This window comes from Sorex fumeus, unplaced genomic scaffold (genome assembly GCF_029834395.1).
Source record: "Sorex fumeus unplaced genomic scaffold, SorFum_2.1 ptg000265l, whole genome shotgun sequence".
NCBI classification, from domain to species: Eukaryota; Metazoa; Chordata; class Mammalia; order Eulipotyphla; family Soricidae; genus Sorex; species Sorex fumeus.
Genome location: NW_026606322.1, coordinates 27,502,292 through 27,526,931, shown reverse-complemented (window position 1 = coordinate 27,526,931; position 24,640 = coordinate 27,502,292). Strand labels below are relative to the sequence as shown.

General features: G+C 46.7%; 1 protein-coding gene across 3 annotated transcripts in view; it reads left to right on the top strand.

The window, feature by feature from the left end:
- ITSN1 (intersectin 1) overlaps window positions 1-24,640 on the top strand; it is a 208,017-nt gene that overhangs the window by 51,882 nt on the left and 131,495 nt on the right. For all 3 annotated transcript variants that reach the window (XM_056109218.1, XM_056109217.1, XM_056109219.1), the window contains exons 2-4: window positions 15,341-15,400; window positions 18,168-18,260; window positions 19,698-19,761. In XM_056109218.1, the coding sequence (XP_055965193.1) occupies window positions 15,373-15,400; window positions 18,168-18,260; window positions 19,698-19,761 (185 nt within the window). In that variant the 5' untranslated portion in view covers window positions 15,341-15,372. The remainder of the gene's footprint in view (window positions 1-15,340; window positions 15,401-18,167; window positions 18,261-19,697; window positions 19,762-24,640) is intronic.

Genomic DNA, 24,640 nt, shown 5'->3' with positions numbered 1-24,640 from the left:
TCCACGTTTCCACTTGCTGGCTCAGGAGTGCTCCATATGGGGCAAGAGAGGAGGCCCATCCCTGTGGCTTGCTTAGTCTGGGGAAGCTGCCAGGGATGGTCCAGGTTGGCGGGGGTTCCCGAGGGGGCGGGGGAACCCGCTTCTCAGGCCTCACCTGTAGCTGGTGTGATTTCAACATTTCCAATGGAGAGGTCTTGGTGTGTTGTTTAGAAATACGAGCCCAGGGTTGTTGTTGTTGTTATTATTATTATTATTATTTTTATTCATCTATTTTGATACCGCTCGCACATGCTTCGTTCCTTCTTTTACTACCGTTCTGCAAACCCATGTTTCATGGATTCGCTTGCAGCTGCTGCACTATTTTTGTGGACGCCGGCTCAGCAGTCTGGCAGGCTCTTTCCCGCGTGGTTTCTGGCCTCCTTTTTTCCAAGCCCGGGTTCAGGCTCCGAGGCCTTTCTCCGCTGTGCCTGGAGGTGACTTCCGCCCTGGCGCCTGGTTGTGCAGAGCCACAAGTCAATCAATCACGTTCCAGTCGAGGCCAGGTCAGGGACCAGTACCCGTAACTAGACAACGTGCCAGTTGATTTCTATTTATTTGTTTTCAGCATGCCTGCAGGTGTCTTGAGTCTTTAGCTCTTTCTTAGAAGAAAAATTTTTCAGGTTTTCCCTATTAAAACTTTCCTTATTAATCACTCTGTCTTTAATCTTACAGAAGATGGGACCTTATTCCCCCATTGCCTGCCTATTTCATTACTTAATTTTTTTCCCCCTTTCCACTCCCAGTGTGGCAGTTCTCTGTGAAATTAAAATTTCTTTTGTCACAAATTCTGTTTGAGAGGGCACCATAAATCATATGAGTTGAAAAAGGTCAGATTTATAGTTTGCTTGTCTGAGAAGCATTTAGTTCCCTAAGGCTGGAGTGATAGTACAGTGGGTAGGGCATTTGCCTTATTTGCCTTGCACATGGCTAATCTGGGTTCAATCCCCGGCATCCCATATGGTTCCCTGAGTCATATATAAAATAAAATTTGAGGGGCCAGAGCGATGGTACAGTGGCTCGCACATTTGCCTTGCATGCGATTGACCTGGGTTTGATCTCTGGCATCCCATATGGTCCCCCGAGCACTTCGAGGAGTAACCCCTGAGCATTGCCGGGTATGACCCCAAAATATCACAGAAAAACAAAATAAAATTTGACTTAAAATGTCCTTTTCTTGTCATTGATTCTTAGTATTCTTGTTTGATTTTGGGTCTTGTTTTTTCCAGGGACTATTATTTTTATCCAGATTTTAGTATTTTGAGATTTTACCTCAACAGCCCTCTTGAAAATGAAAAGCTTTGGAACAAATAAACTCTTCCATTTCTTTAATGAAAGACTTACAGCTGTTGTAGTCTAGAATCTGACTAATCAAAAAATTGTGAAACGGTTTAATGTCTTGATCTTTTTTAGTTTTTACATTTGGCCTTCAGTAAAAAATGAGTTTCAGAGCTGATGAGATAGTACCAGGGTTAAGGCTGGTAAAATTCAGGTTTGATGACATACCTCCATGAGTGACCTCTGAGCACAGAGGCAGGAGTAAGCCCTGAGCACTGATGGCTGTAAACCTCTCACTCCCCAGATTGTTTTGATTTTTTTGTTGTTGTTATGGCTGTGTTTTTAATAATAAAAAAAAACCCAAAAATTCAAATAGGGGTTGATTTGTTTCCACCTGTGTCTTAGAACTTGTCCCTGTCTTTCTTTGCTCTGTCCTTTTGCTTGCAGTGGACTTGATTGCTCCATTCTCCATTGTCATGAAGGTGCAGACCAGGAATGAAGAGGAAAAAGGAAACCTGTTGTCACCAGGCCCCATGCCCCCTCACCTGGCTCCAACCCCTCTCACTTGCCCCCCCCCCCCCCCCCCCCCCCCCAGCCTTTTTCTTCTGTGGAAAGCCAGCAGGAGCGAAGGAAACATCCCCAGTGCCACCAGGGGATGTGCTGACAGCCTGGCCTGACAGTGACTGCTTGCTCACCATGGACCTTTCCTGACCTGTCCCCTTCTCACCTCTTTCCCCTGCCACCACCCTTCCCCCCACAGCCAACCCGGCTGGCTGCTAAAGCCTGTTCCCCTTGAGGGGACATCAGAGGACAGCTGGGGCAGTCACTGCAGCTTCCTAAGGCGTCACCACATGACTCCCTTCCTTGAATGTTTGAGGCACTCCTGGTACTACTAGGGGGACCCCCGAGGGTGCCAGGGATGGAACCTGGGTCCACCATGTGCTGGGCAAGCGCCCTGCCCTCTGGACATGGCTCTTGATTGGATGAGGCTCTTTGCTCTCCGTTTTAAAATCTTGTCCTGTGGACAGTGATGCCCAGGATGGGTCACTTTGTGGCCCTTCCCACTGGTATTGATCTGGTCCCCTGTAGGCTGGGCCGTGACAGTTCCTTTGTCCCTTTATCTCTTGGCTTTTCTCTGCATTTCAAAGGACCTTTGTGTACATTGTGCTTTCATGTGTAATCTGCCGGCCACTTTCTGCTTTTTTTGTTGTCTCTTGCTCAAGCAGGCAGCCTGGGAGTGGAATTTAAAGCAACCTCCTGCTTCCGGGCCTGCAGTGGCCCCTCTCTCCACTTTTTCAGGCCTTTCTCTTGTAGAGAAGGAAGGAAAGAAAGAAGGAAGAGAGGGAAGGGGAGGGGAAGGAAGGAAGTGAAGGAGGAAGGAAGGAAGGAATGAAGGAAAGAAGGAAGGAAGGATACAGGTTCATTTTCCTGAAGGCTTTCTAATTTAAGAAAAAAAATTGGGTGGGACTGTGGGTATTGTTTTTCTGAGTCCTTTCCATTTTTTATTCTAGGCTGGGAGATGTGGGGGTGGGGGATATGGATAAAATAATACCTAAGGCCAAATCTTCCCAAATATCAGGATCATGATCTGAGTAAGGGTGTGTTACACACTTTAAAAAAAATAGTCGTGTGGGGGCTGGAGACATAGTAGAGCGGGTAGGGCATTTGCTTTTCATACGGCGGACCCAAATTCAATCCCTGGCATCCCATATGGTTCCCCGAGCACTGCCAGAAGTGATTTCTGAGTGCAGAGCCAGGTGTAACCCTTGGGCATTGCTGGGTGTGACCCAAAAAGCAAAAAAAAAGAACCCAAACAAACAAATAAAAAAAACCAATTGTGTGGGGTCTCCTCTCTCCCGAAGAGTGAGTATAGCAGGTAGGGGCATTGATTCTCATGCTTCCCACCCAGGTTTGATCCTTGGCATCTCATCTAGTTTTCCCAAACCTTGGCAGGAGTGATCCCTGAGCACAGAGGCAGGAATAATCCCTGAGCCTTGCTGGGTATGACCCCCAAACAATGAAACCACCAGAATGTTTCTCATGGAATTGGAGAAATCGAACAGGGGCCGGGGATACATCTGAACCCTATTTATTTCTCAGTACCCCATATTGTCCCCCAGCACTGCCTGGAATGTTTTCTGGGACACAGCCCCCCCCCCCCACTGCTGGGTGTCACTCAGACAGCACCCCAACCTCCCAAATGTCTCTCAGGCATATTTTTTCCCCATCCTTGTAGGTTTAGATCCATTCCCTTCCCCACTTTCTGACAATATGTCCTTTCCTTGCTTCTCAATGTCTCGTTAAGGCCAAATTTGTAGAAATGTAGCATTTCTGTATTTAACATTTCTTCCCTTTTCTATGAGGCTATTAGCTTAAACTATAATCTTTTAAAAATTAAAAAAAAAATGTTGGGGGGGGGCGTGTCCCTATCTGGCACTGTTGAAGGCTTACTTCTGACCCTGCTCATAGACACTCCTAGTACCAGGGATTGAATTTGAATTGATGGCACACCCACTGGAGTGTGCTCTACCCACTGGACCATCGTTCTGGTCCCCAAAAGCAATCTATTGAACAACTTTAAAATACACTTAAACTGTGGGATATAAAAAACGTAATATGAGGGGTTGGAGCAATAGCACAGTGGGGAGGGCGTTTGCCTTGCACGTGGCCGACCTGGGTTCAATTCCCAGCATCCCATATGGTTCCCTGAGCACCGCCAGGAGTAATTCCTGAGTGTAGAGCCAGGAGTAAACCCAGTGCATCGCCAGGTGTGATTCAAAAAGCAAAAAAAAACCCAAAAAAACGTAATATGAGACCAGTACCCATGAACAGTAGAAATAAGGACTGAGAACTGATCCACAGATGGAAGCGTGCCACAAAGGGGGCGGGGGAGCAACTCGAATAGAGAAGGGACTGGTTATGACAATGATAGTTGGAAATGATCACTCTGGACAAGAACTGAGTGCTGAAAGGAAGAAAAAGGAACAAACAGGAAAACCTGTCAGTACCTGTGTGCAAACCATAATGCCCAGAAGGAAAGAGAGAAAGAAGAAAAGTGCCTGCCATAGAGGCAGGTTGGGGTGGGGGTGATGCGGGAAGGAAAGCTGGGGGCATTGATGGTGGTTAACTGTATCTCATGATGATTCGATCCAAAAGGGTTTTTTTTTTTTTTTTACTTTTTTTTACTTTTACTTTTTTACCCGGCAGTGCACAGGGGTTTACTCCTGGCTCATGCACTTAGACTTCCCAAGCACCGCCAAGGGTAATTCCTAAGTGCAGTGGATCTGAATTTGAGAAAGAACAGTGTTATCTGGGTTTGAGCACTAGGCAGATTGCAGATAGGAAGTCCGTTTCCAAGACGATTTCTTCACCTCTCTGGCCTTCTAGCCAGCTTCTCTGCCAGCACAAATGTAACTGTCTCAGCCGCCAGATGCCCAAACGTTTGCAGAGCAGAAGGAACGCTAATCATTCCCAAACCTGTATTCTGTGCAGACTCGATTCCTTCACTGAAAGTGTGTTCTTTTTGAGGGGTTGGGGTGGGCAGGGAGTGAACCATGCCCAAAGTTGCTCAGGGATCACTCCTGGTGGTGGTCAGGGGACCATATTGGCTGCTGGGGATTAAACCTGGCTTGGTTGAGCTGAGCAAATGCCTTCACTGCTGCTGTACTGTCTCTCTGGCACCTAAGAGTTTGTTTTAATATGATAATGAGGTGCTTGGGGCCCTGAACCATAACCTGAACTGTTGGGTGTTTGAGCAGGGGCTCCCCACTCCCCATCCCTCACACACACCCCGCCCCCAGCCTGGAACCTTTGCTACAGTCATTTATCTGCCAATAAGAAGAGTACTATCCCTGGATTTTAAGACCTTTTGGAGGCGGTGATCAATAAATAGTGAAGTGAAAAACCATTATGTTCTCAATCTCCTTTTGGACCTTAAGTCCCCAATCCTTGGGGCTGGAGCGATAGCGCCTTGCACGCATCCAACCCAGGTTCGATCTCCAGCATCCCATATGGTCCCCCGAGCACTGCCAGGACTAATTCTGAGTGCATGAGCTTGGAGTAACCCCTGTGCATCGCCAGGTGTGACCCAAAAAGAAAAAAAAAGTTCCCAATCCTCGCTCTGTGTAGATAAGGTTGCAGTTCATAAGTACATCACAGTTGCATGTGGGGAAGTGTTGCTTTTCTTGTGAATGAATATAGATTTGAATTGCCTTAAATTTTTTTCTTGCCCCCTCCTTTTAATTAAACAGAGAGAGAGAGAGAGAGAGAGAGAGAGAGAGAGAGAGTTTTGAAACCATCAACAAAATTTGGAGGGTGGGGCGCGGGCAGGGAGGCCACACCCAGCGGGGTTCAGGGGACCATATGGGATGCCCGGGATCAAACCCGGGTCAGCTGTGTGCATCCTCATCCCATCCTCATCATCATCCCATGGGGATGGGATGCTTTACCCATCCTCATCATCAAAATGAGTTGGCTGGCCCCAGTCATTCATGAGTTTGAAAGGAGAGTCAGCACATTTATTGGAAAGTCTGTTTCAAACTCTTTATTTTACTTTTGGTGTTTGAGCCACTCCTGGCTCGGTGGGTGTGCTTTTTGCTCAGGATGTGGGCTAATCTATGGCAAAGATTGAACCCAGGCCCCCTGAGGGTAAAGCATATGGCCCCAGGGCAACCTTAGCAGGGTTGTCCACAGGCAAGGCAGGTGCCTTAACCCCTTGTACCCTCTCCCGCTCCCTTCACTGTCTGTCCCTTAGTTCCCTCCACAGCGTTTCTGCTTTGGGTTGGAAAATCACGGCCTGTATGCAGGTGTTTAGTGGCTCCTGCTCCCCTATTGCGTGCTTTGTATTTCTTTCCTATCTGAGAGTAGGGGTGTGCCTCACTGCAGATGAAGGGCCAAATCCAACCTCGCATATCTGGAAGGTATCAGTAAGGAGGGGCCAGGCCATGTGGAGCCTGTGGGAAGGGAACCATTGCAGAGGTCTGAGGGAAATGCAAGGGCCAAGCTGTTGGCTGGCCTGGGGGGACACTTGCCCCCCTCCTGCAGGAAGCCCAAGTTCCCAGCCCCCTCCCAGCACTGCCAGCTGTACAGGTGCTGGTCTGCCGTTGGTGGGAGCATCCCGGGGTCTGCTCCCCAATGCTGGCTTGGCCCCCAGGAGAGACAGCTCTGTTTGCAGCACACCCATAAATCCATGGCTGGCTTTGCTGCCTTCTTTTTCTTTAGGGGGAGGGGCGTAAGGGAGTCATGCCCAGCAATGCACAGGTGTTACTCCTGGCTCTGCACTCAGGAGTTACTCCTGGTGGCACTTGGGGTCCATATGGGATGCCGGGGATTAAACCCGTGTCGGCCGCGTGCAAGGCAAACGCCCTCTCTGCTACACTATCGCTCAGGCCCGCTTTGCTGCTTTTTTAAATTTGTAATTCTCTTTCATCTTTTGTGGTTGTTGTTGTTGGCTTTTCTTTTTCTTTTTTTTTGAAAAGCATGCTTAGCATATTTTAGTTAAAATTGTCCAGTAATTCAGATCTGGTCGATTATCTGGTCCAGAGATATCTCAATGTATCTTTTTTTTTCTTTTTAAGATTTACAAAGTTTTGTGCTTGAGTTTCGATTATACAATGATCAAGTACCCATCCCTCCACCAGTGCCCATTTTCCACCACCATGGATCCCAGTATCCCTCCCATCCCCCATTCCCCCCATCCCACCCTGCCTCTGTGGCAGGGCATTCCCTTTTGTTGTCTCTCTCCTTTTGGGTGTTGTGGTCTGCAAAAGAGGCATTGAGTGGCAATCATGTTCAGTTCATAGTCTACTTTCAACATGTATCTCCCCCTCCTGGGAGGATCCTCCAAACACCCTTTATTTGGTGCTCCCTTCTCTATCTGAGCTGCCCTTTCCCCTAGATGGCCCGGCTGGCCTCTAAGCCATGGAGTAATCCTCCTGTTACTGATCGTGGCTATTCTTGGGTATTAATCTCCTATATTGTTACTTTATGTCCCCCAGATGAATGCGATCTTTCTGTGTCTCTCCCTCTCTTTCTGACTCATTTCGCTTAGCATGATACTTTCCATGTGGTGCCACTTGTATGTAAAATTCATGACTTCATCTTTTCTAACAGCTACATAGTACTCCATTGTGTAGATGTACCAAAGTTTCTTTAACCAGTCATCTGTTCTCGGGCACTCAGGTTTTTTCCAGATTCTGGCTATTGTAAAGAGGGCTGCAATGAACAAACAAGTGCAGATGTCACTTCGACCATACATCTTTGCCTCTCTGGGATATATTCCCAGGAGTAGTATTGCTGGGTCAAATGGGAGCTCAATTTCTAATTTCTTGAGAATGGTCCATACTGTTTTCCAAAAGGGCTGAACCAGTCGGCATTCCCACCAGCAGTGAAGGAGTGTCCCTTTCTCACCACATCCACACCAGCATCGGTTGCTTTTATTCTTTTGGATGTGGGCCAGTCTCTGAGGTGTGAGATGGTATCTCATTGTGGTTTTGATCTGCATCTCCCTGATGATTAAAGATGTAGAGCATTTTCCCATGTGCTTTTTTGCCATTCGGATTTCTTCCTTGAGAAAGTTTCTGTTCATTTCATTGCCCCATTTTTTTATGGGGTTGGATGTTTTCTTCTTGTGGAGTTCAACCAGTACTTTGTATATCCTTGATATCAACCCCTTGTAAGATGTGTATTGGGCGAATATCCTTTCCCATTCTGTAGACTGTCTTTGTATTTTGGTCACTGTTTCTTTGGCAGTGCAGAAGCTTCTTAATTTAAGATAGTCCCATTTATCTATCTCTGTTTTCACTTGCTCGGCCAGTGGTGTGAATTCTTTGAAGATACCATTAGCTTCAACGTCATGGAGGGTTTTGCCAACTTTGTCTTCAGTGTACCTTATGGTTTCTGGTCTGATGTTGAGGTCTTTAATCCATTTTGTAGAGTTCTGAGCCCATTTTTTTGCATGTAGCCGTCCAGTTTTGCCAGCACCATTTGTTAAAGAGACTTTCCTTACTCCACTTCACATTTCTTGCACCTTTATCAAAGATTAGATGATCAAATGATTGAGGGGAGATGTCAGTATATTCAACCCTGTTCCATTGGTCTGCAACTCTGCCTTTGTTCCAGTACCATGCTGTTTTAATTATTACTGCTTTGTAGTAGAGTTTGAAGTTAGGGAGGTTGATTCCTCCCATTTTCTTTTTCCCAAGAATTGCTTTAGCTATTCGTGGGGGCTTATTGTTCCATATGAATTTCAGGAGTGTTTGCTCCACTTCTTTGAAGAATGTCATGGGTATCCTTATAGGGATTGCATTGAATTTGTGCAGTGCTTTGGGAAGTATTGCCATTTTGACAATGTTAAGTCTCCCGACCCATGAGCAGGGGATATCTTTCCATTTCCTCATGTCCTCTTTTATTTCCTGAAGTAGCGTTTTTGTAGTTTTTTTTTTTTTTTGTATAGGTCCTTTACTTCCTTAGTTAAGCTGATTCCTAGGTACTTGATTTTCTGGGGAACAATTGTGAATGGGATTGTTTTTTTCATGTCATTTTCTTCTCTCTCACTGTTTGCATATAGAAAAGCCATGGAGTTTTGGGTATTGATTTTATAACCTGTTGTTGACTTTTCTACTTTTATTTGCTTTTAAATTTTAATTTTTCAAAATTGAACCACAGTAAGATACACGGTTAGAAAGTTACTCATGGGGCTGGAGCGATAGCACAGTGGGTAGGGCGTTTGCCTTGCACGCAGCCAAGATGGCCAATACAGGTTCGATTCCCAGCATCCCATATGGTCCCCCGAGCACCGCCAGGAGTGATTCCTGAGTGCATGAGCCAGGAGTAACCCCTGAGCATCGCCGGGTGTGACCCAAAAAGCAAAAAAAAAAAAGAAAGTTACTCATGGTTGGATTTCAGTTTTGTATTTCAACACTCATCCCTTCACCAAAGCTTCTCTCTCTCTCTCTCTCTCTCTCTCTCTCTCTCTCTCTTTCGTTTATCCCGCAGGTGGGCCTTCCTTCCCTAACCTTGCTGAAACCAATTGAATGGCAAAATTTTCTGCCTGGGGCTTATGACTTATGCTTGTCTCTGTGATCTGGGCTTACTCCCGTCTCTGGCAGTGCTCACCGTATGTGGTCCAGGGATTTAAAATGTGGTCAGCCATGTATTATAAAAGATGCTTTAAAAAAAACAACACATGACTCTTAACTTCCATTTGATAACTGCAGACACTGGAGGAAACTTTACTTTTTGTGAGTATAAGTGAAAGCTCCCTGGACTTATATGGCAAAAGTCGAACTTATGGCTGCCTTCAGTTTCCTCCCTTTGCTATGAAGGAAGGGGAATGAAAGCACAGGTTTGTTTTTTCTTTCTTCCTCCTTTTGTTTCCCAGCGCCATTGTTGCTGGAACTGTATCCTCCCTCCACCCCCATACCCCCTCACTCCATCTCCCCACTCCTCTTCATTCCGGTTGGTATATTTTTTTAATGTATTTTTTTTCTCTCAAAGTTCTGGAGATTGAAGCCAAGTTTCATGCTTACGAGGCTTATGCATTACTAAGGAACCACATCCCCAGCCCTGCCTCCCACTTTCCATTTATTTTTTTGTTATTTTGGGGCCACCCCTGGTGGAGTTTGGAGATACAGCATGTAGTGCTGTGGATCTAACACAGGCCTCTAGTATGCAAAGTGTGTGCTCCAGCCCTTTGAGTTCCTCTCAAAACCTCCCCTTTGGTTTTGGACCCACACCCTTTGCTCAGGGGAGCATTGGGATGGGCTTTCAGCAAAGCTCTGCCCTTGGAGAATTTCTCTGACAACATTAAGTTCTTAATCCTGAAAGTATGGGCATTATCTGAGGCCCAGAAAACACCTTGAGTCTTAGATTTAGTGACTTGCGTAAGCTTTTTTTGGGTTTCCACGTTGTACATGGGATGGTAAAGTTCAACCCGGGGGCATTAATACGCTTAACTTGGCCATTTAATTCATGTTTAGCTCATTGTTATTTGTTGTTGACATGTCTCTCTATGTACTTTCTGGTTTGGGGGAGCCACACCCAGTGGTGCTCAGGAGCTGTCCTGAAATTCAGTGCTGTGGGACCTAGGCATTGCTGGGGGCTGAAACCAAGCCTCCTGTGTGCAAAGCCAGCACCTAGAGCTGAAGAGGTTATATAGTGGGGAGGGCATTTGTCTCTGCAGGTGGCTCACCTGGCTTTGACTTCTGGCACCACATAGGGCCCCCTGAGCACTGCCAGCAGTGACCCAGGAGCACAGAGCTAGAAGTAAGCTCTCAGCACAGTGACCCAAAAACCAACAAAAAAGAAGAGAAAAAACCATGCGCCCTATCCCATGGAGCTATTTCCCTGTCTCATGATTTCCTTCTTCTTGTTTTGTTTTGGGACACACCTTCTGAGGCTCAGGGTGCACTCCTGGCTGTATACACAGTAATTATTCCTGATGGTACTTAGAGGACACTGTGGGATGCCAGTGGTTGAACCCTGGTCCGTTGTGTGCAAGGCAACAACCTACTATCTGCTACCCTACCATAGTACTGTCTCTCTAGCCCCTGTGTATGGCTTTTATTCCCTATAACTGTAAATTCCTTTGTTGCCCAGTTTTATTAAAATATGATTGAGAAATATTTAGGAGAGGCAGTGTGATAATTCATACATGCACTGTGCACTTAGTAACTTGTTTTCCGTGTGTGTGTGTGTGTGTGGGGGGGGGGTTGAAGATGGGAGATGTGTCATCCTCTCAGATTCCAAGTACATAGTGGATTGTTACTAACTATAGTCTCACAGCACGTCAGATCCCCTGAGTTTATTCATCTGACAGCGGAGAGTTGGACCCTTTGGCTGGCATCTCATTCTCTTAGCCTCCAGTGCCCGGCAAGCACTGTTCCACTTTCTGGTTCTGTGAGTCAGATGTTTCCTAGTCCACATAGAGCTGAGATCTTACACTATTGGGTTTTTTTGATATGTTAGATATCCTGCTAACATATCTCACTTAGCAGGATAGACTATAGACTCATTCTTACCAAACTGGCACAAGTTCCATCTTTTTAATTATTTTTTTTTAAATCTATTTATTTTGGTTTTAGGGCCACACCCAGCAATGCTCAGGGATTATTCCTGGCTCTGTGGTTAGGAATTAACTCCTGGCAGTGCTCAGGGGACCAGATGAGATGCCATGATAGAACCCAGGTCGGCCGCATGCAAGACAAATGCCCTATCCACTGTAATATTGTACCAGCCCCTCCTTTTAGTTTTTAATAATAAGCAAAACATCTGAATGAACCGTGGCAATAGAGAAATCATGCTACATTTGTTCTATCCACTTGTCCACAGGCATTTAGATTATTTCCATATTGTGGCTATTGTGAATAATACAGCAGAGACCTTAAAACTCATCTGCCAGGGCTGGAGTGATAGTACAGCGGGGAGGGCGTTTGCCTGGCACGCACCTGATCCGGGTTCGCTTCCCAGCATCTCATATGGTCCCCTGAGCACCGCCAGGAGTAATTCCTGAATGCAAAGCCAAGAGTAACCCCAGTGCATTGCCGGATGTGACCCAAAAAGCTGAGAGAAAACAAACAAACAAAAAAACACCCTCATCTGCCTCTCTGAGGTGCGGAGTTCAAGCTTCTGTGTATGTGTCCGGAAGTAGGGTTGCTGGATTACCTGAGAGTTCTGTTTCCATGTTTTAGGGATCCCAGATACTATTTTCCTTAGTGGAAGTGCCCATTTCCATCCTGCCCAAGGTGACTGGGCTCCCTCTCCCCCACCCCCACCCCAGTTCCTGTCATCTCTCTTCTTCTTATAACAACTCTCCGGACACGTGCAGGTGAGAGCTCATAGGGGGGTTGGGTCTGAATTTCCCTGTGGATCAACATTGTTGAACTCTGGATCATGTATCCCTTAGACATTTGTGTACCTTATTGGAAAAGATATTCCGACCCTTTGCCAGCTTTTAACCAGGCTATTAGTATTGTTATTTTCTTTGGAGTGGGAGGGCGGCAGGGGTGCACCTGGTGATGCTCAGGGCTTACTTCCAGCTCTGTGCTTGGGGATTTCTCCTTATTGGACCCTGCGACCTTGCAGTGCTGGGATCGAACCTGGACCTTCATCATGCAAAGCGTGTGCTCCAGGCCCTGGAGCTAAGAGTCTTTCTCTCCCTCTCCCTCCCTCCCTCCCTTCCTCCTTCCCTCTCTCTTTCTCTTCCCACCTCCCTCTTTCCTCTCCCTCCCTCCCTCTCTCACCCTTCTCTCTCTCTCACCCTCTCTCTCCCTCTCTTACTCTCTTTTTCTTCTCTTACTCTCTCCCCCTCTCTCTTACTCTTTCTCTCCCTCTCTTCCCCTCTCCCTCTCTCTCCCTGCCTCCATTTCTCCCTCTCTTCCCTCCCCCCCCCATCTCTCTTTCTTTCTGGTCTCCTCACTTATTTTGCTGCTGGCTTGTATGAGTTCATTGTGAACTCCTAAATAGCAGGGGGGATTCCAGTAAGTCTCCAAGTGAAGGCAGTGCCTTGGTTTTGCCATAATGTAAACCATTATCTCTGATTCTGAGATTCGAGATGACATTTAAAGGAGATAAGGACTTAGAGGCAAGCCCTTTTAAGGACTCAGAAACAAGCTTTGAAAGACATTCTTAAAAGTTGAACTGGGAGATAGAAATCATGGACGCAGCCTGCTTGACCAATATGACTTGTTCTGGCTGTGAGAAGAACATTTTCCCACTCAAGTAAGCTCAGAGAGGAATTGATACTACGATCATAAGGAAATAAAATTCAGAACATTGACTATGTTAATGTTTAGAAAGCTAAACCACTTTTGCTCACTAACATTCTTGTATCTCCAAAGTTGGCCAAGTCTTCAAAAAAGAAAAAAAAATAAGCTGTCATTTGAATGAAAGGCGCTAATACCATTTCCAGTCAAATATCCCTACTTTAGAGGTGGAAGGACTGATGTTTCTGTCTTCCCGCGTCATTCTAAATTTGTGCATTATATCTGAATTATAGTTTTTAGCTGTGGCATGAGTGCAGGCTCAGCCTCTTGTCTGAAAGCCCATATGATTTCCCTCTGGCTCTCCCCGCTGTTTTCTCACATGAATCCAATGCGGAGTCAGAAGGCTCCTCCCCAGACTTCTGCTACATTCAAATTGGTTCACCTTTTTTTTTTTTATGGGCCACACCTGGAAGTGCTCAGGGATTACTCCTGGTGATGCTTAGGGGGTCATTCGTGGTGCTGGAGATTGAACCCAGTTTGGCCGTATGCAAGGCCAGGGCCCTTACCCATACTGTCTCTGGCCTAATAGCAAGATTTTGGAAATTTTGAGCTCTGACAGGGATGGAGAGGCATCCAGTGAACTGAGCACAGGCTTTGCATGTGAAGGCTTGGGTGTCCATCCCTGGCACCACATGGTCCCCTGAGCACTTCTGGGAGCCCCCTGAGCACTGATACAGGAATAGTCTCAAATCCCGCCCAAATAACAGTCATAAAGCAAAACTGATGTGTGGGGTGGGGCGGGGGGAGAAATCCCATAGATTGGAATATGAAACTGAGTTTTGAGGGACTGTCATGTTTGAAAAATCAGTGTTTGTAAAATTTTTACATAGGGTGACTTAATGCTCGTTCTAATCTACGGGTGTTGACCTTTTTGTTAAATTACGCAGAAGAAAATAGATTTGGTTTGGCTCCCTTTTTAGTAAGGGGAGAGAACTGGTTTGGTTGTGCTTGCGTTGCTCACGAACGAAAATATGTGGTTGGAACATTGGGTTTGTGTTGGGTCCTGGGAAGTCGAATGTCCTCAGGGTCTGTGAGGGGCTTTCCCGGGTGGAGCCTTGGCGGTGGGAGTTGGCTATCTCTGCTCACATTCAGCTTGGACCCCCCCAAAGTGTGGTAGTCCCAGCCTACCTTCTCTCCGACTTGTGTTTTCTTCCTCTGTAACCGGGGACGGGAACATTAAACCTGTCTCACAGGGCAGTGATGACAGTGGACAGAGGAAAGACCTATCCGTCCTTGAGCAACATGTGGACCATGCGCCAAGTGCTCATTAAAGGGAGTGGCTAGTCTTTATGCACGTGGTTTAATATGGTCGAGATAGTCAAGAGAAGCACCTGCGTGCAGTGACAAGGGTATAATGAGTTGTTCTGGACTAATGGGTCATTTACCAGACTGAAATCAGTTCTTTTCATTAGATAGTGCTGGAGCGATAGCGGAGCGGTAGGGCATTTGCCTTGCACGCGGCCAGCTGGACCAACCCGGGTTCGATTCCTCTGCCCCTCTTGGAGAACCCGGCAAGCTACCAAGAGTATCTCGCCCATACGCCAAAGCCTGGCAAGCTCCCCATGACGTATTCGATATGCCAAACACATTAACAACAAGTCTCACAATGGAGACGTTACTGGGCCCGCTCGAGCAAATCGATGAACGACGGGAGGACGGTGCTACAGTGCTACAGTCCCAGTTCCAAACCTGGCTCTACAAATGGCAGGAAATGGAAATGAATGGGCTGACATACGGACACTTGAACTGAAATTTTTAAATTTTTACTTTTTGCTTTTTTTCGGTCATACCCAGCGATGCTCAGGGCTTACTCCTGACTCTGCACTCAGGAATTACTCCTGGTGGTGCTTGGGGGACCAGATGGGATTCCGGGGATTGAACCTAGGTCGGCCACGTGCAAGGAAAACGTTCTACCTGCTGTATTATTGCTCCAGCCCTGAATTGAAATTTTTTATTTCTAGAACTAGACCCTTGCTCCGACGTTGGTGTTTTAGAATTTTTTAATTTAATTTGTTTTTTGGGGGACTTTACCCAGTCATACTCAGGGGTTACTCCTGGTTCTGCACTTAAAAATTACTCCTGATGTTGCTCTCAGGATCATATGTGATATGCCGGGGATTGAGCCTGGGTGAGCTGTGTGCAAGACAGATATCCTCCCCACTGTACTATCTCTCCTGGTATTGGTGTTTTGATGGCTAAAGAGCATGTCAGTGTATTAGAGGAGTGACGTTTTCATAACTTTCAATGTTCCTTTTCCATTGCAGGCGACGATTAGCAAGGTAAAAGTGACAGAACCATGGCTCAGTTCCCAGCACCTTTTGGAGGTAAGCTTGCAGAGACTTTCCTCTTTTTAAAATATCATTTAACAATTCTTTGAATTATAGCACAATACATTTCAATAATACACAAAAGTAGAGTGGAGAAGATAACCAGCCTTTCCTTGATATGTCCAGCTGATAAATTACCAGTTCATGGCCAATGACTGTGTGAACTGAGTATTTTTCTGCAGCAACTCTACTTTTTTTCCTTTTGGGCCACACCAGTGATGCTCAGGGCATATTCCTGACTCTGAGCTCAGGAGTCACTCCTGGTGGTGCTCAGGGGATCACACGGGGTGCCGGAGATCAAACCCGGTTGGCTGCCTGTAAGGCAAGCACCCTACCTGCTGCACTATCTCCCTGACCCCATATCACATCATTTTATCCACAGATATTTTACAATGTTTCTAAAAGGAGAACACTTGTAAAGGCATCACTGTGAACCGTGATCACACCTAAAAAAAATTTATAGTAATTCTTAATGTGCTTCATTCTCAAGTCACTGATATAATTTCCCCAAGAACCTTTAGACCCTTTTTGGGGTGTGGTTTGTCCAAATCAGGATCCTGCTGCTTTTAGTCCTTCTCATTACCAACCTCTCTCTCTCTCTCTCTCTCTCTCTCTCTCTCTCTCTCTCTCTCTCTCTCTCTCCTGTTTTTGCTGTTGATTGCTCTTGATTGTTTGTTGAAGTGACTATTGTCATTTATTTTTTGCTTCTTCTGATGTAAAGCATGGTGTTATTTTGCTTGAGTTTAATCTGTCTCAAACATTTAGAGCTGCATGGTCTGTCTTTCCTAGGTCACTTTCTCTTTTTTTTTTTTCGGGTCACACCCTGCAATGCTCAGGAGTAACCACTCCTGGCTCTGCACTCAGGAATTACTCCTGGCGGTGCTCAGGGGACCATGTGGGATGCCGGGGATTGAACCTAGCCTGGCTGCGTACAAGGCAGACGCCCTACCCGCAGTACTATCACTCCGACCCCTCCATTAATACTTTTGGGAGTGCTTTAAATATTGTTTGTACTTCCTGGCCAAATTATTGTCTTTATTTTTTATGTTCCCTACTAAAGATCACTCTTGATAATTGTCTGATTCTGTCCTTGCCCCGAGAATCAGGGCACACAGAGTCCCATACCTTGGCTTACAGCTGTGAGGGTCCCCATGGGGATTTGGTGAAGTCTTCAAAGGTTTCCCTGTAGCTTCAAGAGGGCGATATGAATTCTTTGTAGAGGTTGCAGGTGTATCAGGCGTGTGGGATCTGTGTTGCCTCTGTTTTCATCCCAAGCATGCACCAGCAAGGGGGGCCATTCTGCAGAGTCCCCTGGTGGAGGAATCCCACCTTGCCTGTCGTGGCCGTGCCAGCCTCGGAGACAGGGCAGGGTGAGGTGTTTAGGCATTTTGCTTTGGTGCTGGACACTTTCCGTGATCTGTGTGAAGCATCCATGTTCCCCGTGAAGTAGCCAAGTTTTGCAAAGCCTGTGACATCTAACCATGGGCAAATGTATGTATGGGGGAGACGGGGAACTAAAGGGAGGAGAGTCCTTAGGATCAAGACATCAGGTTGACCTCAGCAGCAGAAATGGGGAATCCTATTACCTTTGGATTCCCGTGTTTCGGGTAGAGGGAACAGTAGTGCGGTTGTTACAGCTTCGCTGGCCGTCCTGGTGCATTCTCAGTGTGCGCTTACCACTACAATCCAGTATTTGAATTCTAAGGACATTTTCGGATCAACGTGGTCAGTGGAAGAATGTAAATATTTTTATATTTAAGGGGTATGATGTTACCACACCACTGCCTGCTACTAAGATACGTTTCAATAATACGTTTCAATAATATGTATAGTAACGCTGTGTGACTTGGGCCCAGCAAAGCTCAGGGCCATCAGGGACATTCCCAGTGGTATTGGTGGGGGAGGGGTTGGAGGGCACTTACAGGGATCAGACTTAGCCTTAAGGGTGCAGGGCATGCACTGCAGCCTTATGAGCTATCTCTGTAGCCCAAGTATCCTAAACTGTTATTTTATTAAGAGCCTGGCAAGCTACTGAGAGTGTCCTGCCTGCACGGCATAGTCTGGCAAGCTGCCCGTGGTGTCTTCTATATGCCAGAAACAGTAACAACAAGTCTCACAATGGAGATGTTACTGGTGCTGGCTTGAGCAAATCCATGAACAATGGGAGGACAGTGCTACAGTGCAGTGCTAAAATAAAATAATGGGATTATGCCTTTTTGGGGTTTGGGTTTGTTTTTGGTTTGGGGGCCACACACCGTCTTGCTCAGGCCTTGCTGCTGGTTCTCCACTTGGGACTCATTCCTGGCAGGGTTTAGGGGACCATATGTGGTGTCAGGATGGAACCAGGTCGGGTACATGCAAGGCAAGTGCCCTACCCACAGTCCTGTTGCTCCAGTCTCTACCAGGGGTTTTTATACAAAGAAATCTATGCCATTTTTCTTTGTTTCATCTTATCTTGGGGCCACACCCAGCAGTGCCCCGGGGTTACTCCTGGCTCTGCACTCAGGAATTACTCCCGGTGGTGCTTGGGGGTCCATATATGATGTCAGGGATTGAACCCAGGTTGGCTGCATGCAAGGCAAGCACCCTACCTGCTGTGCTATGACTCTTCCTACCCCCCATGTTTTTTTTTTGCTTTTGCCTTACTCTTAATTTCCCAACTTCATATAACATTGATAAAATTCTAAAATATGGTGGAAAACAGCGCATGACGGTGCTTTAATTTTTCCCTCCCTGGATAATTCTTTCTTTTCTTGACTTGTAGGCAGCCTGGACATCTGGGCCATCACCGTAGAGGAGAGAGCGAAGCACGATCAACAGTTCCACAGTTTAAAGCCAATATCTGGATTTATTACTGGTAATTGCATCAGTATTTTCCATTTTCCTTCTCAGTGGTGGATATATTCTTGGAAAATGTATCATGCAGAGCTAAGGTGGGCATATACGATCACCAACTGTTTTCTTTCTCTATTTTGACTTTTTTTCACAGTTGGTTTTCCCATCGAGGCATTCAGATCCAGTTTGCAATTCTTCCTGGATGTCAGGCTACTAGTTTCTGGCATTCAGGAATAGGAGAGGGCCAGGGCCATGTATGTTAATGGAGGTGAGGCACGTGCCTAAGTTTGATCCTGGATCTGGCTTGTGAAACCTATACAAATGAATGTCTTTCAAAGATGGGGTGGGGGTGGGGGGTGGAAAGAATTGTTGTGAGAGCTGGTTTTTGTTCTTGGGCTTCTCTGTTATCTTTCCTGCTTGATTACACTTCAGGAAGTCGCTTCAGAGAAAGAGGGTCCAGATTTCCTGGGAACTTGTTTTTGTGTGTGTTCCCCTCCCAGCCCTTGTTCTTGTTGTTATGATTCGGGGTGGGAGCGCGCCCCCCCCCAACCCCCCAGCAGTCCTCACAGGGCCTGGGCCGCTCCCAGTGAGGGTCTGTCAACTGGTTCCACTGTTCCATGCTCAGACCTCAAAAGGTGGCGCTGCTCAGGCACAGCAGTGCCAGGGGCCGGATGGTGAGTGGAAGTAAACTTGGGGCCCCACATGTGCAAGGCCAGGGCCCCTGACCCCTGAGTCAGCTCCTTGAGCCCTCATAGTTCTCTTTCAGTCATCCACGCGGTCCTTTGCATCATGACCCCTTATTCTCCGTGCGCACATTAGAAGTGTTGAAAATTCTCAGTGTAGATTTTGAGAACAGAAGAGAAGAGAAGAGATTATACTTATCCTGCAGAAGTGAGCATGGACCATCAGTTTCCTGAAGATTCCTGTAGAGGTGTAGATGGGTGGAAAGAATCAACCCCTGAGGAGAATAGGCCTCTTTGGAGATTTTATTTATTTTGGGACACACCTGGCGTGATCAGGAGTTGTTCCTGGTCTGCACTCAGGAATTACTCCTGGTCAGCTTGGGGGATCATGTGGGATATTGGAGATTGGACCCAGGTTGGCCACAAGTGCCCTCCCCCCTCACATCCACTGGACTATCTCTTTAGCCCCACTTTTGAAATTGTTTATTTTGGGGGCCACACCCAGCAGTGCTTGGGGGACCTAGTGGAATAATAGCCTTTGCATGCAGATCATATCCTCCAGTCCGCTGAGCCTTCTGTCAGGCTGCTGAGATGAAATATATATTTTTACGTCTGTGTTAGATTTATTTTGCCATTGTTTCTAGTATTAACTGTTCAGCATTTCTCAGGTACTTTAGTCAGTACTTGTGGGATTCGTTTTACTTTTGTCATGTTGTCCTAAGGGAATTTCTATCAGCTCTTGTTTTCATCTGAAACTTTTCTCTTTACATTTACAGGTGATCAAGCTAGAAACTTTTTTTTTCAATCTGGATTACCTCAGCCTGTTTTAGCACAGATATGGTAAGTTGGAACTTCCATAAACCCATGATAAAATATTCTATTAACAAAACTTTGTAAGATTAGATAGGAACAGATCTATAACCTGAAATACTATTACTTCTTTCCCTATGACTACTTCTGAACGTGTCTTAAAAAAAATGTTCCAGGGTATCATGAATTGCAGTGATGTTGATAGTAATGTATTAGCATACACTGTTGCCTCCCACCCACCAGTGGAATGAAAAAAAAAAAGACAAAATCAGTGACAACATGTCCAAGTGCTGAGTTTCCAGTTGAGAAAGCTGCATTGTGACATCTCCTTAGATGTTTGCCTTAGCGTCAGTGACATTGATCACACTCGTTTTGTTTCACCTTGTAAATGGTTCTTAGCTTTCATTGGCTCAAAAGGTAAAGGGTCAGTTGTGAAATAATCAGTGTGATTATTAATAATCAGTGTGAACACGGCCTACTTACTACAAGCCAGGCTGGCTTGCATCCATAATAGAGGTTGCCAAATTCCCTCAACTCACAAGAAGCACTGGGTGTGTTTTGTTTATATGGGGGGATACTCTCAGCAGTGCTCAGGAATTACTCCTGGCTCTCTGCTCCAGGGTCATTCCTGGCAGAGCGCAAGGGACCACCTATAGTGCAGAGGATCTAACTGCGATTGGCAGATTGCCTTAGCCACTGTACTACCTCTTGCGCCCCTGTGTTCAGTGTTTCGAAAGAGAGAGAGACAGAGAAGACAGGAGAGAAGAGAGAGAGTGAGACAGACCGATAGACAGAGGAGAGGAGAGAGGAGAGAGAGAGAGAAAGGAGAATGCGAGCCTAAAACAGGCACATGTAGTATGGGTCTAGATTCAGGAGTTTGGGGAGTTGTGCTAAGTGCTCCCTTACTCTGAAGCCACATTTCCCTTGGAAAACTGTGGCTCTTATAGCCAAGACTTAGTGTTCCTGAATCTGTCAGTACGGTGGAGGCAAGATTAGTGGTCAGAACCTTGTGTTTAGTCCCAGCTGTCCTGCTTTCTGTCTGTACTTTGAAACCTAGGTATTGCTTCTTTGAACTCTTGTTTTCTCATCTAGAAAATGGGAAGACATGAATTTTCCTTACAAAGGGTGGGAAGAGTTTGCAGAGAAATGTACGAAAAGAAGCTGGGGCGATAGCACAGTGAGGAGGGCATTTGCCTTGTATGCAGATGACCCAGGTTCAATCCCCAACATTCCATATGGTCCCCTGAGCTCACAAGGAGTAATTCCTGAGTTAAGAGCCAGTAGTAAGCCCTTGAGCACAGCTGAGTGTAGCCCCCAAACAAAAACTAAAGGAAACAAATCTACCCCGAAACAGTCTGGATTAGAATTGCCAGCAGGGCCAGAGAGATGGTACAGCAGGAAAGGCTCTTGTTTTGCACGTGACTCACCTGACCTGGGTTTGATCCCTGGCACCAGTATGGTCCCCCAGATACTGGCAGGCGTGATCCCTGAGTGCAGAGCCAGGAGTAAGCCCTCAGCACTGTGAGGAATGGCCCCAAACCAAAATTTAAGAAGGAAAAAAAAGAAAAGTACCATCGGGATGAAAATCATTTGCTGTGTTCCAAAATCACAAGGCATTCTTGGGAAATGCAGATCTGCATATGTGTGCGTGTATTATATTTGGGTTTTTTTGTTTGTTTTTAAAATTTTCTTTTCTTTTTCTTTTTTTTTTTTATTTGTGAAACACCATGAGGTATAGTTGTAGACTTAAAATTTTTTGTGCTTGGGTTTCAGTTATACAATGATGGAGTACTCATCCCTCCCCCAGTGCCCATTCTCCACCTCCAGTGCTCTCAGTATCCCTCACACCCCCCAGCCCCCCCAGCCCACCCCACCCCTGTGACATCAGATTGCATTTATCTGGGGAATATAAAGCGTGTATTATATTTGAATTGAGGCAAAGGTTAGCAGGTTTCTGTGCTGATTTGAGGGTCTGCTTTTCTTTCTGCTGTCTTTTTCCCCCTCCACCTCTTGGCTGTTAGATGGTCTCCTCCAGAGAATCGCCTCCGCTGAATCTGCTTCTCGTCCCAATTCCTGATTGAGTGTGCGTGTGGGGAGTGCAGAGGGCCGCACCCCTGTGCTGGGTCTCTGCAAGAGTGCTCTGAGCCCCCCAGTGTGTTTTTACTAGTGAAAGTGTTCTTGAAGAGAACAGATTGTGTTGGAGGGATAGTGCAATGGGCAGGGCATTTGCTCTGCAGAGGGCTGACCTGGGTTCAGTCCGGTTCCACGTAGGTCCCCTGAGCACTACTGGGTGTGACCAGAACATAAAAAACAAAGCAAAAGAAATCAGATTGACTGGTTGAAATGAAAAGAAATTCTGTTCGCTCGCTCGCTCACTTTCTCTCTCTCTCTTCTTTTTCTTCCTTCTCTTCCTCTCTTCCTTTCTTTTTCTTTTTCTTCTGGGACTTTGTGAAATACATTGGGCCGTGAATATTTCACTTGATCAAGGCTTGCTGTGAGGAGAAGAAGGAAACATACTGCCTTTTCTCTTTTCCCCAAAGAAAGGTCCTTGGCAGCCTGCGACATGGACAAAAAGAGTTTCGGGAGGAGAGAGATGGTCTCTGGCAGACGCTCAGACACCCCAACCCTTAGTTCTTTGTATCCCTGGACAGTCCCTGGCCTTTTCAAATTGCGGTTTTAAAATTTATAAATAATAACAGCTGGCTTGATGAAATCCTCTTCCTTCCCTCTCAGACTGATCTGTGTGGTTTCCGGGAGGGTGAGGCCCAACCGAGGCCCACACCCCTTTGCTGGAAAGAGGAATAGGCTTGAGACTCTCCTCTCCTTTTTTTTTTTTTCTTGAACTTTTTGTCCACACCCTGCAGTGCTCAGTGTTTACTCTGGCTCTGCTCTCAGGGTCACTCCTGGGAGCGCTTAGGGGGACCATGTGCAGTGCTGGCGATCAAACCGGGGTCAGCTGTGTGCAGGGGCAGCGCCTTCACCCCTGTCCTAGCTCTCTGAGCCAGGTTTGAGTCTCTAGTGTCAGGTGGCCCCTCGGTAGTCATCAGGGAGGAAGAGCTGTATGGGATTGTGGGGCGTTGCCCTCGCCCATCTGTCCGTCTGCCTCTCAGTGACCTAACTCTCCGTGCTCTGAACTCAGTGAAGAAACTTCAAGATGTGGACCTCTGGGGAACTGTGTGTTAGAGATTGCTCTCCTGTTCCACTCCCTCCAGAAACTGGCCTGGTGGGCCCACTTAGGAGCTTGAAAGCTGACAACGACCGCTCCTTGAGGCTCCAGATCCGTCTGTCCCATTCTAGTTTCCACTTCAAGTCCAAGAGCCTCTCCATCCCAGAGGACGGACTCAGCCGCAGCCTTCCATGCCAGCCTTCAAGCAGTGGCCAGAAAGGATCTGTCTTCCTAGAACTTAGGAGCTGGCAGCCAGCTGGAAATAGTGTGTGTGTCCCCACGGCACCGCCATCTCGCTCATTCTCCCATCCTTGGTGTGCTTTGCTAAGGGTGCAGAGGCGGAGTTGGGAAGGACTTGATTCCTGCCACCATGCAGTCTCCCCTCCATCTCGGTGTAGCCCTGGAGGCTGCCAGCACTGCTGGAGTGGCCTGAGTGTCCTCATGCCGTGGGGCACTGCAGCCGTAGGGACTTTAAAGGCCGAGAATCCCCAGGGGGACCCCCAGGTCTCCTGAGGGACATTTGTTACCCGCCCGGAATGTAGAATTTCTGCCAGGAATCCTCTTTGAATTCATGTTTTTTGCTTTTGGGTGTGACAGTGCCCAGGCCTTCCTCCTGGCTCTGTACTGAGGGATCACTTCTGGCGGTGGTCAGGGGACCATATGTCGCGTGCAAGATAACATTAGGTGCCTTAATCCCGGTACTGTCTCTCTGGACCCAGGCCAGTGTTTTTAATTTTTGTTGTGTAGCCCATCTTTTATGATGTTTCAAATTTTCTCTCTCTGCGCTCCCTCCATTAATCTTAAGGTTGCTTCTCTCTGCAACTCTTAACTTTCTGTTTGACACAATATTTGGGTGCGCCTCCTTGGAAAGATTGTTAGTGTTCGCATTTTAATTGGGATAGCAGTTCCTGTTGCTGTTTCAAGTGATGCTCAGGGTTTACTCATGACTGTGCTCAGGGATCACTCGTGGCGGGGCTTGGGGGACCATATGGAGTGCTGCTGGGGATTAAACCCGGGCCAGCCATGTGCAAGTCAAGAGCCCTACCCACTGCCCTATCTTTCTGGCCTGGGCATGCATTCTTGAGCTTTGAACATCGAGGTGAAAAGAACTGAAATGTCGGCGAACTTTTTTCATGTGGAAGAGTTTGGGTTATCTGGAAAGTGTAGGTTGTGTGTGGATGGGATGGTTGCTAGTTCCGAGTACAAATCCTTCTGTTTGTTCAGTCTTGGAGAGAAAAATGCTCGGTGGGAAGTTGCCCCAGACCACTCCAGCTGAGTGCCAGTTGAGTGCTGTTTCCAAAGAGTAAACACATTTGTCAGCCTGTTTAATTAATTGTTGGCAGCTTGAGAGGTTCACGAGTGAGTGCCTTCGACATAGCATGTCATGTCCCCATGGGGAGGTTTGTAGAACCCCACAGAGGAGCTGATGCAATTAACCAAGTATTTCTAGAAATACTGTTTCTAAATACTTCTCACTTCCCCCCTCCCCACCCCTCACAACTGCTTTGTTGTGACATAACTCGCCCCCTTGAAAGTGGAGATTTCATGGGCTTTTAGTGATTCACAGAATTGTGCCACTTTCACCCCTGTCTAATTTTAGAGTTTCCATCCCTTCAGAAAGAAACCTTCTTTTTTAAAGTCCTAAGGCCTGACCCTCCAACTGAAAACTTCACCTTTTCGCATCTCAGCTCTAAGTAAAGCAGAATAGAATAAAAAGCATTTGGAGTTTCTAGGAAACCGGGG